Genomic DNA, 16087 nt, shown 5'->3' with positions numbered 1-16087 from the left:
GGGCACAAAGCCCCCTCCGGAACCAGTGGAGAAAGGAATCCACTACATCAGTCCTTGGCAGGATGAAGCACTCTGGGCACAATGCCCCCTCCGGAACCAGTGGAGAAAGGAATCCACTACCCCAGTCCTTGGCAGGATGAAGCACTCTGGGCACAAAGCCCCCTCCGGAACCAGTGGAGAAAGGAATCCACTACCTCATTCCTTGGCAGGATGAAGCACTCTGGGCACAAAGCCCCCTCCAGAACCAGTGGAGAAAGGAATCCATTACCTCAGGACTTGGCAGGATGAAGCACTCTGGGCACAAAGCGTCCTCCAGAACCAGTGGAGACTGTTATCCACTTGAGAGACTGTGGCTTTGCACTCCCCAGGATAAAACAGTGGGCAAACCACCCACTGGAAAGACTTGAGAGACTGTGGCTTTGCACTCCCCAGGATAGAGCAGTGGGCAAACCACCCACTGGAAAGACTTGAGAGACTGTGGCTTTGCACTCCCCAGGATAAAGCAGTGGGCAAACCACCCACTGGAAAGACTTGAGAGACAGTGGCTTTGCACTCCCCAGGATACAGCAATGGGCATGGAGCCCCCTCGTGCAGCAGTGGCGTTGTGCATTCATCCGGCTGAGGTGCCCCCCCCCTACTCCCCCTGAGGTGCCTGTTTAATTTTGATCTGATGCCCCTGCAGTGTTCTCTCCGTTTCGAGTCAGGTATCTTGTGTGGGCTTCACCCATGCATTTTGGGACCACTGGTCCACGGACAATGATTGGAACACTATCCGGACTTGTGTAGTTGGTGTACATATTTGTATATACTGGTTTTTCTTGATTACACTCGTTACAATCATTTCCTTTTGTCCTTGCGTTCTTCCAGGAGGTGAGGGGGTGTATATGTAATGTTGCTGCATGTATTTGTGTGTATGGTGTTGTGGGTGAGGGTGGGGGTATTGTGTGTTGCGTGTGTGTGTCACTCTCTTTTCCCTCCCCCTTCTCATGTATTGCAGGTGCAGTACTCACCGTGGTCATCGACGGCGTCTGTCCTGCTCCTGATACAGAAGGAGGAAGACCAGCATAGGCAGGACCTGTAACTCGGGCTCCATGGCGTCCTGGTTCCTCGTTGGGTGTCGAGAGGTGAGTGGTTTCCCTTCTGTGTACTGTTTCTGCCGTGCTTTTGATAGCGCTGGTCCCGCCCCGGAAAAGGTGTTGGATAGGCGTGTTGTAATACAGTGGGTGGTACTTTGTCCTCCGCCTGTCTGTTGGCGGTGACTGCCGCACTGTTTGTTACTACCGCTGTGGCGGTCGGAGTGTTAAAATGGCTGTCTATGTTGCCGGTTTCCGCCATGGTCGCGATTCCATTTTTTGTTTTCGCCGGCCTGTTGGCGGTATTACCGCTGCTTTAACACCGACCGCCAGGGTTGTAATGAGGGCCTAAATCTAGATGCTTTGACTTTTCCAGAGGTATTTCACAAACCATAAAACTATAATGGCAAAGTTGCATCACACACATTGTGTAATTTTTTTAACATGTCTATTTGTAAAGCAAATATTCACAGCTTGGGGCATCCTGGTTCAAAATTACCAATATTTATTGCTATCTAACTCATTTTTTTAACCTCAGAAGGACAAAATACTGAGTAGACCCACTAAGATTGACTTTGACTGTGAAGATTGACTTTGACCTGCGGCCATCTTGGAATGTTTTTGCCTAAAGTATAACAAAAACGTTTCCAATATAACTGCCATTGTGCCTGTAAGCATTCTGCTATCTTGGAATGTTTCTGCTCTACTTTATGATTCCTAACTAAGATGGCTGACACATTGCGTTCAAAATGTGTTGGAGATCAAGTGGTACCTATGTCAGACTGAGACTTTGGCCTCAACACTTGTCACTTCATCTCCTCACTTTTATCTCATCTTCCTTCAGGTCTCAATTGAATTACCTCTACTCAGCAGTTCCAACAAAGTTACAATGGTAACCAAACATAATATTTAAACAGTGTGCATTCACCATGGGGGGTGGTCTATTAGCTCTGTTGGCAGATAGCAGATGTTTATCGTTATGCCACTCACTGGTACTCATTTTATCAACCTTGGAAGTGGGGAAAGCTGAGGAGACCTGCTGAGATTCCATACTGTGACTGTGTGGTGAACATAAATCCCTGTACTTAATGGATTAGTCCACTGAACCTCCAGATCTCCAAGTGTTTTAGGTCTGGCTGGCTGTACAACTTTCTGCACAGAAGCACACATACAACATCTGGCATACAGAGACAGGAGCCCAGGCTACCTAAGTGAATCACCAACTAGTGTATGAGCAACCCTTCTGATGAAGTCATTGACATGTAGGCATGAGATATGCCATCCTCATAGACACACAACTTCCTCTGGCTGTGATTTTAGCATAAGCAGCGCTCCTATCTTCACCTAGCGACTGAGAATATGGGTACTGAGACATTTGAAGCGCAAAATAATCAGTTAAATCTCCTGAAGGTGCTTCTTGAACAGGGACATGGTGCAGTAACCTGAATATGCTGGTTTGATGTTTAAATACTTGCCATTTGTAAGACTAACATAACCTCCCTACTTGTTCTGTCCATCTATGCATTTGAATGCTTCTTTGTGTATGTGGCCTTCCTTGATATGGCTACTCTTATTTTCTTCTTCAATCTTCACCCTGGTCTTCACCCATCTGCTCGTTCCACTTCTTATTTTTCACATTCCTGTTTTCTTTCCGTATCTGTTCCTCCTTTCCCTCATTTTGTTTGTGTTGTATCTTTGTATTGTTTTCAAAATAGGCATGTTCCTCTCTAAAAGATGGCCCCAAGAAAGGGATTGTGATTTAGCAGTTGACGTGTTGCTTATAATATTATCTCTTTATTTTGTTGACAGGTTGTGAGACTTTCCAACAGGTTCTTGAAACCTTCAGCCTCTGTAAGGGCTCGCTGGGAGAGATCTTGTCTGCTTTTGAGTTCCTCGATGGTGATTGCATGAAGCTTGTGCAGAAGCACCTGCATCATACTAACCCAATAACAGGTAACAATTGTGTCCATGTGGAATGAGCATCACTGTGCAGAGCCTGAGACTGGAGCAACAGTTGACCAATACGGTCTCAAGTAACAGCTGTAGGCTGGGCTTCTCCAGAGGAAAACTAAAACATTCCTTTGTCTCATTGCATATCAGCTAGATGTTGACAGTTTGGAATATTCTTGAATTATGGATTGGGCACAATGTCCCACACTTGTGAAATATGGCGACCAGGCTACAGTTGCAAGTTCTGCCTAAATCAGATGGCAAAGACCATTTTCCAGACTTCCACCCATTTTTTAGTCCCAACATATTCACCTCATATTGGGTTGAATGCTTTGTACTCTTCTTCATGCACACCTTGAGTTGTGCAATGTTGGTAAGCAGCATTTAAGTTTTACATAACGGAACAGGAGGACACCTGCTTCAGCAATTCAGCATGCAATCGGATTGATGAGAGCCATGCCCCTTTCTTCCCATTTTCACTCATTGGCGTTTAACCCAGTACTCAGTGTATATACTTAGATATCATCTTATTCTTCTGTACAAATTTAAGATACTGGTTCTTGCTTTCTTGAGCACACAGGTACAGAAACCTGTATTTCTTTATAAGTGACTGTCAATTAAATGTTTTTCGAGGAGCATCATCAGAAAGCCAGGTGACTCCAACTCCCTCCTCTACTCCTTTTTTGGACTCTCCTCAACTCCCATATGTTACTGAAAAGCTACATCTACCAGTTTGTTGTTCATCTTTACCATCAGTAGTTATTTTGTATATTCCTACTCCTGGACATCTCTCAGGCAATCTCTTCTGCAGATGCATCCAGTGGATCACTATTCTCCTTTCTGTTAGTTGCACCTGCTGTAGTGCAAAAATACATCTAATTTTGCCTCCCTTCAGTTGCATTATTATGTGGTGTAGGGAATGCCTTTTGGTACCACTGTCACTAAATGGTACTTTGTCTATTCCATCCTTGCCACTCACTATCCAGTTTGACTGTCCTGTAAACAGTGCAAAACACAACCACATAACATCAACAGACCACTTTGACTTCAGTCATTGAAAATCATAGAACCATAAAGGGCAAAAAGCACTTCGGGACCATGCAGATGGTCGGAAGGCCCTATACTAATGCACATAACATAACTGTAGGAAGTTGTTTTATTATGGTGGTGAAAATAGTCTCTTACCACTGTAATAATCTATCGCCCCATTTAGCAGTTACTGGTGTTTTGATAAGTCAATGGTTCTGATATATATTTTCTGCAGTATTGACAGCAAATACGACCCATTTCTAGAAATCCAAAACCCTCTGGAAGTGTATGTTGGAGCCATCTTCCCCATGTTTGCAAATGAAGCCATGCTGACTGTAACCCACAAACCTCATGCGACTTATATGAGGATGTGGCATGTAGGGGAAAGATCAAGCCTGCGAGACCCCCAAATTATTTTATTTGTGAGTTCTAGATCACCTATACCCACTGATGAATACATACAAGATATTCACACTGTGTATTTAACAATGTTTTTTGTTTTGTTTTAAAAAGAAAATGAATGCCCGAATTTAGTGCAGTGTAAATGAAGGGATGATACTAAGAAAGCAAACCTACAGGTTGTAATAAAGCAGGCGATTAAACAATAACAAAAGAATTGCATCGTTTTCATGGTATTCACTGCTGTTCACTAAATCAAAACTTTGAATGATGAGACTGATATGCACTAAAATTACCTCTCCCTTGTAGCCCCTAGGTAAATATTTTTAGCACTATTGTGCCCAACCACATTTTTTGTGTGGCTAATAAAACACAGAGAACTTTGCTGAATATCAAAGTTGTTTCTAGTTAGCGACTGTGGTTTCAGAAAGTAACAGCTTGTCTCTTTTATGGCGCTTTCTAAGCTGCGACAAGCACAGATAAGGTCTGGTTCCGCAGATTTAAATATCCCTTTTCTTGTTATTATGAAAAGGCCAGACATTTGAATTAGTGATGTAGTATGCAAGAATTAGCATACAAAATGTGTTGCACTATATAATTTAGTCATGTATAACATTTGTAAAGCACAACTGTCACCAAACTGGTATCCTGATGCTGGGAACTTATTTAAGGGCGCTCCACTGCTGATGTAGAAGGAAGCACATGAGTGCGGAGCAGGATTATTTAGGGAAAAAAACAGGTCTTCACAGCTTTCCTGAATTGCAACAGATCCGTTAATGTCCTAAGCGTAAGTGGCAGTTTTTTCCACAACTTGGCAGCCTTAACTATAAAGGCCCGACCACCTCGTCTTATTTTGCTAAATTTATTAATGCAACAAGATTTACAGAACTTGAGCGAAGATGTCTCCTTGGAGTATATTCTTTCAGTCTGTTGTTTCTGCACTGGACCCTTGCCATGTAGTGCCCTAAACACAATACAAATGGCTTTAAAAAGGTCCCTGTGCTTCAGTGGAAGCCAATGCAAGTCCTTCAGTGCATTGGTAGCCGAGGATCTATGGGGTCTGTTTAAAGTAATTTTAGCTGCTGCCACTTGGTCACTATGTAGTTAATTGATCAAAAAGTCAGGAGCTCAATGTAATAGGGCATTGCAGTAGCCCACTCTACTAAGTATAACACTGCCCACAATGAGAGATTTTAGCTTGGGTTGTCGCGTAGGCTCTGATTATTCCAATGAGACTACTGGATTTGAGCGGCAGGATCACTTGCACTGTGGGGGACTGAGTCTAACCCACTGCAGGTGACACCTGTCGGCTTAATCCAGGTTTTGCTCCGGCTAACTAGCAATGCCTCATTTCTACCCAAGAGCAGGGATGATTGGGCAGCCGAGCCCATGACACAATTGATTCCTCAGGGAAATCGTGGTTACTCAGATCACATCTGTTTCTCTTAGTTACATTAGTCTCGCATATACAAGGACAATCAGAGGCAGTATATGTTTCAATAAGGTTTTAATGAAGCAACTGCATCTTATATAATAAAGCATGTACTGCAATAACCAGGACGATAAAGCATGACAGGATTAGAATTGTGACAAGGAGAGTAAAGCATAAAAATAATGCTACCATGTTGTCACTAGAGTCATTAAAATAATTCCTACCTAGTCTGTGTTAGAGCACAGCATTTCAAGCTCTAGTTCTGCCCTTCAGGTTCCCCTGGGAAGACATCATCCCTCATACCTGAGCAAAAGGCCTGTAGTCTGCATAAGCAGCTCTAGTGAAGCGCTCAGCAATCAGCATACAGTTGTGGTCATCTGGCAGGAATCTCTCTCTAACGTGTATGGGACTGAGAAGTATTTTTAAAATAAAACAGCTGATGTTCTGAGAAAATGTCCCTACGTAAGAATGTGTATGTTTCTATGACCACGAGAGACAAAGCGTTACCACATTTACCAGCAACCTCTCTCACTGCAGCCTTGAGAAAAGCACAGAGTGAAAGAAATGTCTTGTTTAAGAACGCAGTGCTGGCCTAGGCAAAGAATAGCTGGAATGAAAAAATAAAACAAGACCGCAAATGTGGTTATTGTTAAAATAATAAATGAAGCTGAATAAAATATATCTAGGTTAAAGTGCACAGCGGCAGGCCTAGTTTGCTAACGTATATGGAACTATAACTAAAATGGCTACACAACACCCTCCCCTTGCCGGTTCAAAGGTGGTTCAAAGTCTAATAATATATAAAAGCTACTAAATTTCAACCTAAGGCATATATGTATAACAATTTCAATAATGGCAAGTTAAAAGACACTTGAGCATGTGTAAAAGGGCAATTTAAAAATGTTAACTGTGTAGTAAAAGGGCAGAATTTCAAGAGTCAGAGTCATTTTGAAAGTTCCCAATTGAATCCAGGATAATTGAAGACAGGAAATCTTCCACTTCGGAAGCTGGTAAAGTAAGAAGTTCATCGCCAAGGAAAACCAAGGAGCATTTGTGTTCCAAAGCCTGGGCTCCAGCCAAGGCAGCAGCATCCCGAGGTGTGCCCAACAATGAGTTTAGAGCTGCATCCTCCACAAAGGGCAACTCATAAGCAGCTTCCTGTAGCAAACGCACCCTCAATGCGCATGTCTGGTAATGAGCCCTCAGCGAGAACGTCAACAGATCAGCATCCAATGAAAGGAAGCGCTGCGTAGAAAGACAAACGTTCAGTGCATGTTTGAACGAGCACCAGAGGCACCGAAACACGGGCTGCACACTATGCAAAACCGGTCTGAATGACAGAGACCAGTCACACTGCAATTGCGTCATGAGCAATGCTCCAAAGTACTGCATCATGCGTTCACGACACAGCTGCGATGGTGGGAGCGCTTTCAATCCTCCTTGTTGCGGCAGGACAGCCATTCCGCAGAAAGAGTAGCAATAGCAAGATGCCACATAATATAGCCAAAGTTATCAGAAATCCCACATAAATACTGGAGAATATTGAGTGGACGGCTGATGGTATTAAACCGAATATAGAGGAGAAGGTGTGAACGAAGCCAGAACCAACAGTTTTAAAGAAATTTGTGATTCCAGTATGACCGGACGCATTAAATATTCATTCCACGAGCTCACCAAAGTGTCTCGGAAAGTTAGTACTTAAAAGGGACTGTATTTCTGCTGATGACCTCGCCACCTAAAGAGCGTAGGTCTCGCGTGCAGATGTGAGCACCACATGTTTTTGAAACAATAAAGCCTTGAGTCTGCTCAACTTGTCAAAATTCCCATTTGAAGTAGCGATATGGGGCCATATCTCAGCTACTTCTGTCTGTCTTGTGGGAGGAAAAAGTTTGTTCCCCCAGCATGTAACAATCTTAGAGATCGAAACAACATAAACTATTCCGGCTCGCATCCCACAACAGTTTTCATTATTGAGGAGGACATAGCTGCCATTTGAGAGCACTTGGAACGCAAGTCTAATCAAGGAGACTGGAACTCCCTTCAGAGAACAAGCCAAATTTGCTGCCGAAGCGTTACACGCTCCGTGCAAGGACAACTGTTTACAAACCATTGAATGGCTGACAGAAGTCTTGCATTCACTACCGCTAAGAAAGACCCCTTTCATGCCACTGAGACATTTGTATGAGAAGGGCAGCTCCCACACCTCATGGATGAAACTACCTCCTAGCCTTTCATATCTGCCTACTGGAATGTGTTTTAAGCAGGACGTGAATTGGAGTATTGAAATAGGCAGATTAATGAATCCGTGTATTAACCACTCAGCAGATGGTATTTCAGCCACAGTAAAAGGCAGCTTTACTAACTTTTCGAGATTTAACATGACATAAGTCCCTTCTTTCTTAGCCATTTGTTGTTGTTGTCACGTTAAATTAAATGTGGAAAATATGTCCCTTGCGCTAACGTGTTGCCAGGGAACGCGACCTGCCTTCAGTGTTTGTAGTGTCCACCCCAACTGCATAATGGACCTTAGTTGACTCTGTCGATGGTATAACGAAGACATATCACTTTTTATTATACCTATTGCAGAATAAACAATGTTGTTTAAGGTATATATACACTCGGACAGGGTATTAATACCATTATCTACAACAGCTAATGCCTTCTGTAAGTTTTCCTGATCTATTTGCCTTAACCGGGCAGCAGCTTCTTGTTGAGAAAGCTTCCAAATTTCATTATAGACTGCGTATAAGAAGCGCTTTCTGTGTTGTTTTCTGAGGCTTAACAGGAAGTCCTGTAAATCAGTGTTATTAGACAGGAGACTGAGGTGTTCTCTAACAGCATCTAGTGAGGGTCTCTTCAACCATTGCTGGCATAGTTTCCCTACACTGTATGTTGTCACTATATCCGCATGTTCGGATGACACATAGCAAGGGTCTGGCCTACTTGTTATAAACCCCCGTGGAGTTTATAAAACGTTTATGACACCCATTAGTATCTATTGGCCACAATAACCACCCGCAAGGACGTGACAGTAAAGCATTAAACGTGCCATTCTGGACCCATTCATCGAGCTGATCTTCAGTTGCATTTATGTACTTTTGCCATTTGTAAAATGTTGCAGGGGCAGGAATACTGGGCATATTCAATTCCTTCATCTTTGCTAAGCTTAAGCAACTTGTTTGTTGAACAGTTTCATTTAAAAATATCATTTGAACAGGTATTAGGCATGCTCTAAATAAAGCTTCCTTCCCCCTTATTTGCCAATTTCTTGTTCCCACACAATTTTTTAAGTCTATCGACTTCAGCCAATATTCATAGCCTTCTATAGCCAACCGGGAAACAAAGGAATCTGAGTAAATGAATTTCAAATCTGTCAATAACATGTGTACATTTCCCATTGATGGCAATCAAAAATAATATGACTCAGCATTTTTAACATTGTGCCCAGAAAAATATGCAGACTTTTCAGAATATGTTTTAGAACTGCCTTTTGGTGGATTTGGACAATGTTCCCATTGTGTGTAATTAAAAATAGTTTTTGGGGTACTTGCTCTGTGAACAAAATGGTGCTCATAATAATTATAGCAAAACATATCACCATAATTCTCTTTGGATTGAAAAACATCCTCACTCTCAAATACAGTAAAATACTGCAATTCATTCATCATAGAATCAACTGTTTTCACATCCCAGTCATCAGAAACAACTTCGGGTATTATTACATCGTTCATTGAAAGTTTAAACACATATGGTATTTGAATGACCTCCGAACTTTATCCTAAACAATCCCATCAGGAATTGGTATAGCGGAAATGTTCACGAAAGACAAGTCTCTGCAGACCTTGTGAGAAGAAAAATTGGGGTTTTATGACCTCATCCACCAGTTCATCTGCTGATCTTTCAGGAAGAAAATGACCATGTATTAATAGAAAGAATGTTATGACAAAGCCAGTCCAAACGAGGAAAGCTAATACAGTCAAAGAAAGCCACAGATAGTTCCACGGAAAAATAAAGTAATTTGTTTTAAGCCAGTTTATCAGCTTGCTTGTTTTTGGAAGTTCAGATGTAGAAGAGGCAAATGAGTCCGAAAAAGTGCTGTTGATGTCGGCAAAGCTGGAGGCGTATTTCTAGCAGGAGAACTGTTAAGGGTCTCCCGCGGTGGATCATAGTAAATGACGCCATCCCTCTGTGTTGAAGTTGTGTACATTTGAGTTCCAAACAGGTACTCGTATGAAGTATGACTGCCCCAGGGACCTTCTAGGCTGATTGTTAAGTGCTCTCTAAACTCCATACACATGATTAAGCCAACTACGTAAGACTCTGGCTGTTAAGGACTTTATTAAATCACGGTTTCGTCGCTCCAGGACACTATTTCCCTCAGGATGAAATGGAGACGAGTAATGGAGTTGGACCCCTAACGAAGCCATGGCGTCCCTGAATGCCCTTGAGGCGGAACCAGGGCCCTGGTCTGAGTGGAAAGCCGCAACTGCATATGTGCTGATAAAAACTTGCAAATCTTTAATAACAGTCTGAGCGTCAGCCGAGTATTGTGGTCACACTCATAGAAATCTGGAGCAAGAGTCAACAGTGACTAAGATGTATTTGTATGCACTGTCCGGTGTTAGGGGACGACAATGGTCCAAGTACACACATTGTAATGGTTTGTTGGAAATTAGGAGGGGTATCTGCAGTGGACGTTTGACGGTGGAGCTCTTAATTTGTTGGCAGATGTCACTACAAAGGGAATACTACTTGGCCTGTTTGTATAGACCTGGCCACGAAAAACGTGCTTGTAATAATACTATTGTAGCAGCCACACCAACATGGGCAGATGCAACCCCCTCAGGCGCTGCTTTAATCAACTCTGATCTCATATCTTTGTTGGGAATTATTCGAACCCCCATCCCAGGTATTTTTACTTCAGTGTCAAGGCAGCCTCCCATTCGGCAGGAATATTTAGCAGGAAATGCTTTTGGATAGGGCGTGCCTTCAGCCATGACTTTCACGGCAGCCCATATGTCATCGTCCGGTTTCATTCCACAACGGATTACTGCAGCAGTAGCAGCTGTAGCTACTGCTGATTTGTCTGCTTCATCAGCCAGTGTATTTCTAGCAACATGTATTCCATCGCGCTGGTGTCCCAAGAGTATGTACAACATGGATGTTTGGTAGCGTTTCCTTCAGAACTGCTACTTTCCCCCCACAGAAGTCTGTGTTTGACGGTGTTGCCTTTAGAATCTCTGAACCCATTCTGGTGCCAGTAATGCAGGTATTCATTGAAGGACTAGACACAGTAGTATGAATCACAAACAATCAGTGTTAACTGTGTAGGATCTATATGTTCCAGTGCCATCACCACTACTAGTTGTGCTGTGCAATCCCTTAGGGTTTGCGTGTATGTATGCTGGGGACAAAATGTATTATCCTCCATGTAGCCACTTACGACTGCGCAAGCAGTGGAGTATTGATGTGTTGTGCCTATTGCTGGTTGTGCTAAGCCATCGGTATACATGACTCTTTGATATTGATCAATAGGCAGTGTATTTGCCGGAACTGGGTATTCTAGTTCATATTGCAAAAATTCTTGAGTTTGTAATTTTGGGTCGAAAATGTAGTCAACATCAGTGGCTGTCAAAGACGTTGTCCATTGAATCCAATGTAGATGTAATACTTTTGCGTTTGGAACGCTGGCTTTAGTAACAGCCTGAAGGGCTGGAATTGGAGATATGACAATAGTGCGTTTCCCCTGGGCTAGTGGTCTTTCTTTAATGACTGCCATCTGAACAGCAGTTAGAATTTTCTCAGTGGGAGCAAAGCGTTGTTCTGCTGCTGAATACAAATGTGATTTGTATGCTATCGGGACTGTCTCACTCTCATTGAAAGTTACATAGGTGAAACTAATGGCTCCAGCAATTACTCTCATGCCCAGATGTTTTTTGTTGTCCCTTGCGTGTAAGTGTTGTGCTGCAAGCATGTCTGTTTGTAAAGCTCTGAGAATGCGTGTGTTCGACTGTCCAAAATTTACTGGAAAAGTCAATGATGTATAAAGTCATATAAAGGTTTTATGCGTGATGCATAATCAGGAATGTAAGTTCTGCCAAAATCTAGGAAACCCAATAGGGACTGGAGTTTAATTGTATTTGAAGGTTGTAACTGCGTACATTTTTCAATGAATTGTGGCGCTAGGCTCTTTCCTTCGCTCGATATCGCATATCCCAAAAACAGGACACTGAGGAAGGCTATTTTTGTTTTTTTAAAATGTAATTTATAGCCAAATTCGGTATATCCTACAACAATGCGGGCTACCCGTCTTAGATGTTGTAGTAATTCATCATCCGTGAGATAAATATCATCTACATAGGACAATGCTTCAGGGTCAATGTCGTGCAATATTGAAGTCACACGAGCTGCAAACAGTCCTGGACTGTTCTTGCACCCCTGGGCTTCCCATGCCACTGGATTCAAGCTAGCCTGACTGATGAGGGGTGAAACCCTGAAACCGGTCCCAGGATGCTTGTTTCCGGTCCAGTGAGGACCTGGCTTGGCAGTTCGGGCTGGACTGTTCCCATGAGGAACAGGGTCAAGACTGATTTGCATATGGCTGGGTCCAAACTGGGGTGGCATGGTGAGCAAAAGAATGATGGATTAAACCCAGATCTGTGACTGGGGGTGAGTGTTTGACAATGTTCAGCATTCTGTCCATCACTTGTTGTTTTTGCTTTGTCGCCCTAAGTGGGAAGGGTATGCCCAGACGTGGGTCCCGTGCTTCCCATGCCACTGGATTCAAGCTAGCCTGGCTGATGAGGGGTGAAACTCCGAAACCGGTCCCAGGATTCTTGTTTCCGGTCCAGTGAGGACCTGGCTTGGCAGTTCGGGCTGGACTGTTCCCATGAGGAACAGGGTCAAGACTGATTTGCATATGGCTGGGTCCAAACTGGGGTGGCATGGTGAGCAAAAGAATGATGGATTAAACCCAGATCTGTGACTGGGGGTGAGTGTTTGACAATGTTCAGCATTCCGTCCATCACTTGTTGTTTTTGCTTTGTCACCCCTGGGGTAAACAAAAGTATTTTTTCTGGGAGCCTAGTGCTCCCAAACTTGTTGAGTCTCTACTCTCAGGTACTATATTTTGGCAGAAGAAACCATTGGAAATATCTAGTGTTTTTTGTATTTTTTGTGCACTATGTTGTTCATGATTCCTGTACTATGTGAGTTTTATATAGCATATGTGCGTGTATGACTGTTTAAATGTCTGTAGTCTAAGACTATTCTGTATGATTGGTCCGGTTTAGCTACTGGGAAAAAGGGATTATTAATTGGTGAGAGACAGGGTTCAATTACGCCCTGGTACTCCAGTTGTGTGAGGATCTGCCGCACGGGTGCTTTTGCATCCTGTTTTATTGGATATTTGGGTTGTGTTTGGGGTTGATTTTTAAATAGTAATTACATAATAGGGGGAATCTTTATCCCATCCTACGTGGTTGCGATGTAACGCGGGTGCCTGCACAAATGCTCAATCAATGGCCTGTTCCTTGGGAATAAGAGGCGAGAAAGAAGGTTTAATAACATCTTCCCCATATGGGCAAATACGGACAAATTCAGGTGGCCAATCCCTTTCGGCCAGTAGAATATCATATATATTTATGACACGGTCTTAAAAGATTACATTGATTGCGCGTTCAATGTCTCCTTCTAACTGTAACTTTACTTTGTGCACCCTATCAGGGGTGGAGACACGCATGTCCCCAGTTTCTACTTGTAGGAAGTCATCAGTTCCTTTCACCTCCAGAGGCTTTATAAGATTCCGGCAAACTATTGTGGCCTCTGCCGTGCTCTCTAATAGCGCCAATGCCCACTTCTCGTTCTTCAATAGAGTCCTCTTCTTGAGTGGCACGTCGGACTGCAACCGCCTCCACTTTTTTATTTTTGAATTGGGGTTTTTGTTGGGGAAGTTTCTCTTCCTTTTTTACAGAAACCTCTGATGAGTGTTGTGATTCCTGTCTCAGTTTCACATACTCTGTTCTTCGCTCTGACTGCCCACCTCTCTCACTGTCTTTTTCCAGTGAGTCCTAAAAGGAACGAAATTGGTGTGTATCAGTATATTGATATCTGTCAGGCGTTTTTATATTATCTCTATTTCTGAGATTATATCTATTCTGTGGGGTCTCCGTATGCGGAGATTCTCCCCTTTCTTTTTTAGGTGTTTGTGGTTTTTTATCCCAGCGTTTCTTAGTACCCTCAGGAGCTTTCTTGGTAGAATCTTTATTAGATTTACCCTGAAACAGGGTTTTATTGGTCTGGCCCCCAGACTATCTCGACCAATGTTAGAGTAGGTCTCTTCAATAATCTTTGGCAGCTCACGTTCTTGACCCTGTGGAGGAACGTCCCTGAACCACATGCGCATCGCTAGAGCAACTGCTTCCCCTTTAAGGTTACTTAATATTATTGAGGATACTGTGGCAAAATTGCCCATTAGTTGCATCCCCAAGACCAGGGCAGGGGAAGCTCCGTATTAGTCTTGAATTTGTTTCAACACTTCCGGTAAATTGGCAAGTGTTGGTGTACCATGTGCGTTAGTATAGAGCGTGGCAAATACTGTTCCCCAAGTATTGTAGTTATCTATAGTGGGAACCATCCCAAATGGCAAGCACATAGTTAATATTCTATGCTTACCCTGAGGTCCCGTATGGGGAAATACTGCTTCCAATGCGTTTATTTTTTGAGCTATCCAAAACGGAATTTCTTACTCAAGATCGAATGTACAGTTGCAGGATTAATGCCTGGCGTTACTGCATGTGGTTGCACCGGAGCAGAATGTGCAGGGTTTGTAGTCAATGTTTTCATTACAAACTGTACTAATTGTCTGTTTATTGCCGTCAGCTCAGCATATAAGTGACGGACCTCAGGTGTTGTTAAGTTTGCTGCGGCAGGGTGAGGTGTATAAGTGGTCAATAAAGGCCAAGTAGGACCATCATTACTTAGTGGACCCAACCTAACGTGTAAAATTGTGTGGGTTAGGGCGCTATCAAGCCAATTATTATGTTCTTGATAAGATAGAGGTATTTCTAGATAAGCATATGCTCTGTATTGTGCAAGTATATTTGCAAGTGTATAGTGATGAAATGTATTTGTGTACCCATCAGCTGCTGGAAATGTGACCCAAGAATAAAACATTTCTGTTTTATAGGCAGGATGAGCCTCAACAACAAATGGAAGTGGACCACCCAGGGCCATTAGGCCATGTGCTAATAAATGTGCAGTAAGGGTCAATTGCTACTGGTTGCGGATTTGCCATGATGAATTGATAATTTTGTTCAGAGATCAGCACACCAAATGGGGATTATCCTTTTAAGAGTTCAAGCTTGAACAACCTACAGCGTTAGTATTCCCTACTTAGCTGAGGAAGAAAATCCTCAGTACCACGGACGTCTCAGTATATAGTACTGAGGTGTCTTTGTATGTAGTGAGACAGAGATTCTCAGGAGGACCCGAAAATTAGAGCCTGACCAAACTTTGGGCACCATGTCTATTCTAATGAGACTACTGGATCTGAGAGGCAGGATCACTTGCACTGTGGGGGACTGAGTCTAACCCACAACAGGTGGCACCTGTCAGCCTAATCCGGGTTTCGCTCCGGCTAACTAGCAGTGCCTCACCTCTAGCCAAGGGCAGGGATGATTGGGCAGCTGAGGGCATGACACAATTGATTCCTCAGGGAAATCGTTGTTACTCTCAGTTACATTAGTCTCACATATACAAGGACAATCAGAGGAAGTAAATGTTTCAATAAGGCTTTAATGATGCAACTGCATCTTAGATAATAAAGCATGTACTGCAATAACCAGGATGATAAAGCATGACATGATTAGAATTGTGACACAGAGAGTAAAGCATAAAAATAACCCTACCATGTTGTCACTAGAGTCATTTAAATAATTCATACCTAGTCTATGTTAGAGCACAGCATGTTAAGCTCTAGTTCTGCCCATCAAGTTCCCCTGGGAAGACATCATCCCTCATACCTTAATCCCGATAAAGCTTAAGGGAATTTCAGTTCATCCAATTGACAATGTCCAAATGCAGTTCTGGAAAGCCGTTCCTACATCTTGCTGGCTGTTATTGAGGGACAGGATCAGCTGTGTATCATCCGCATAATTGACCAGCCTGATGTCATGCGCCTTTATAAGAGTGACAAGTACCCTCA

General features: G+C 43.0%; 1 protein-coding gene across 3 annotated transcripts in view; it reads left to right on the top strand.

Annotated features, from left to right (window-relative positions):
- D2HGDH (D-2-hydroxyglutarate dehydrogenase) overlaps window positions 1-16087 on the top strand; it is a 914182-nt gene that overhangs the window by 664793 nt on the left and 233302 nt on the right. For all 3 annotated transcript variants that reach the window (XM_069213619.1, XM_069213618.1, XM_069213620.1), the window contains one exon: window positions 2883-3026. In XM_069213619.1, coding sequence (XP_069069720.1) covers window positions 2883-3026 — 144 coding nt within the window. The remainder of the gene's footprint in view (window positions 1-2882; window positions 3027-16087) is intronic.

The sequence above is a fragment of the Pleurodeles waltl genome, chromosome 11, assembly GCF_031143425.1.
Source record: "Pleurodeles waltl isolate 20211129_DDA chromosome 11, aPleWal1.hap1.20221129, whole genome shotgun sequence".
In the NCBI taxonomy this organism is placed as follows: domain Eukaryota; kingdom Metazoa; phylum Chordata; class Amphibia; order Caudata; family Salamandridae; genus Pleurodeles; species Pleurodeles waltl.
Note: the sequence above shows the minus strand (reverse complement) of the source record. Positions and strands in the feature narration are given on the sequence as shown.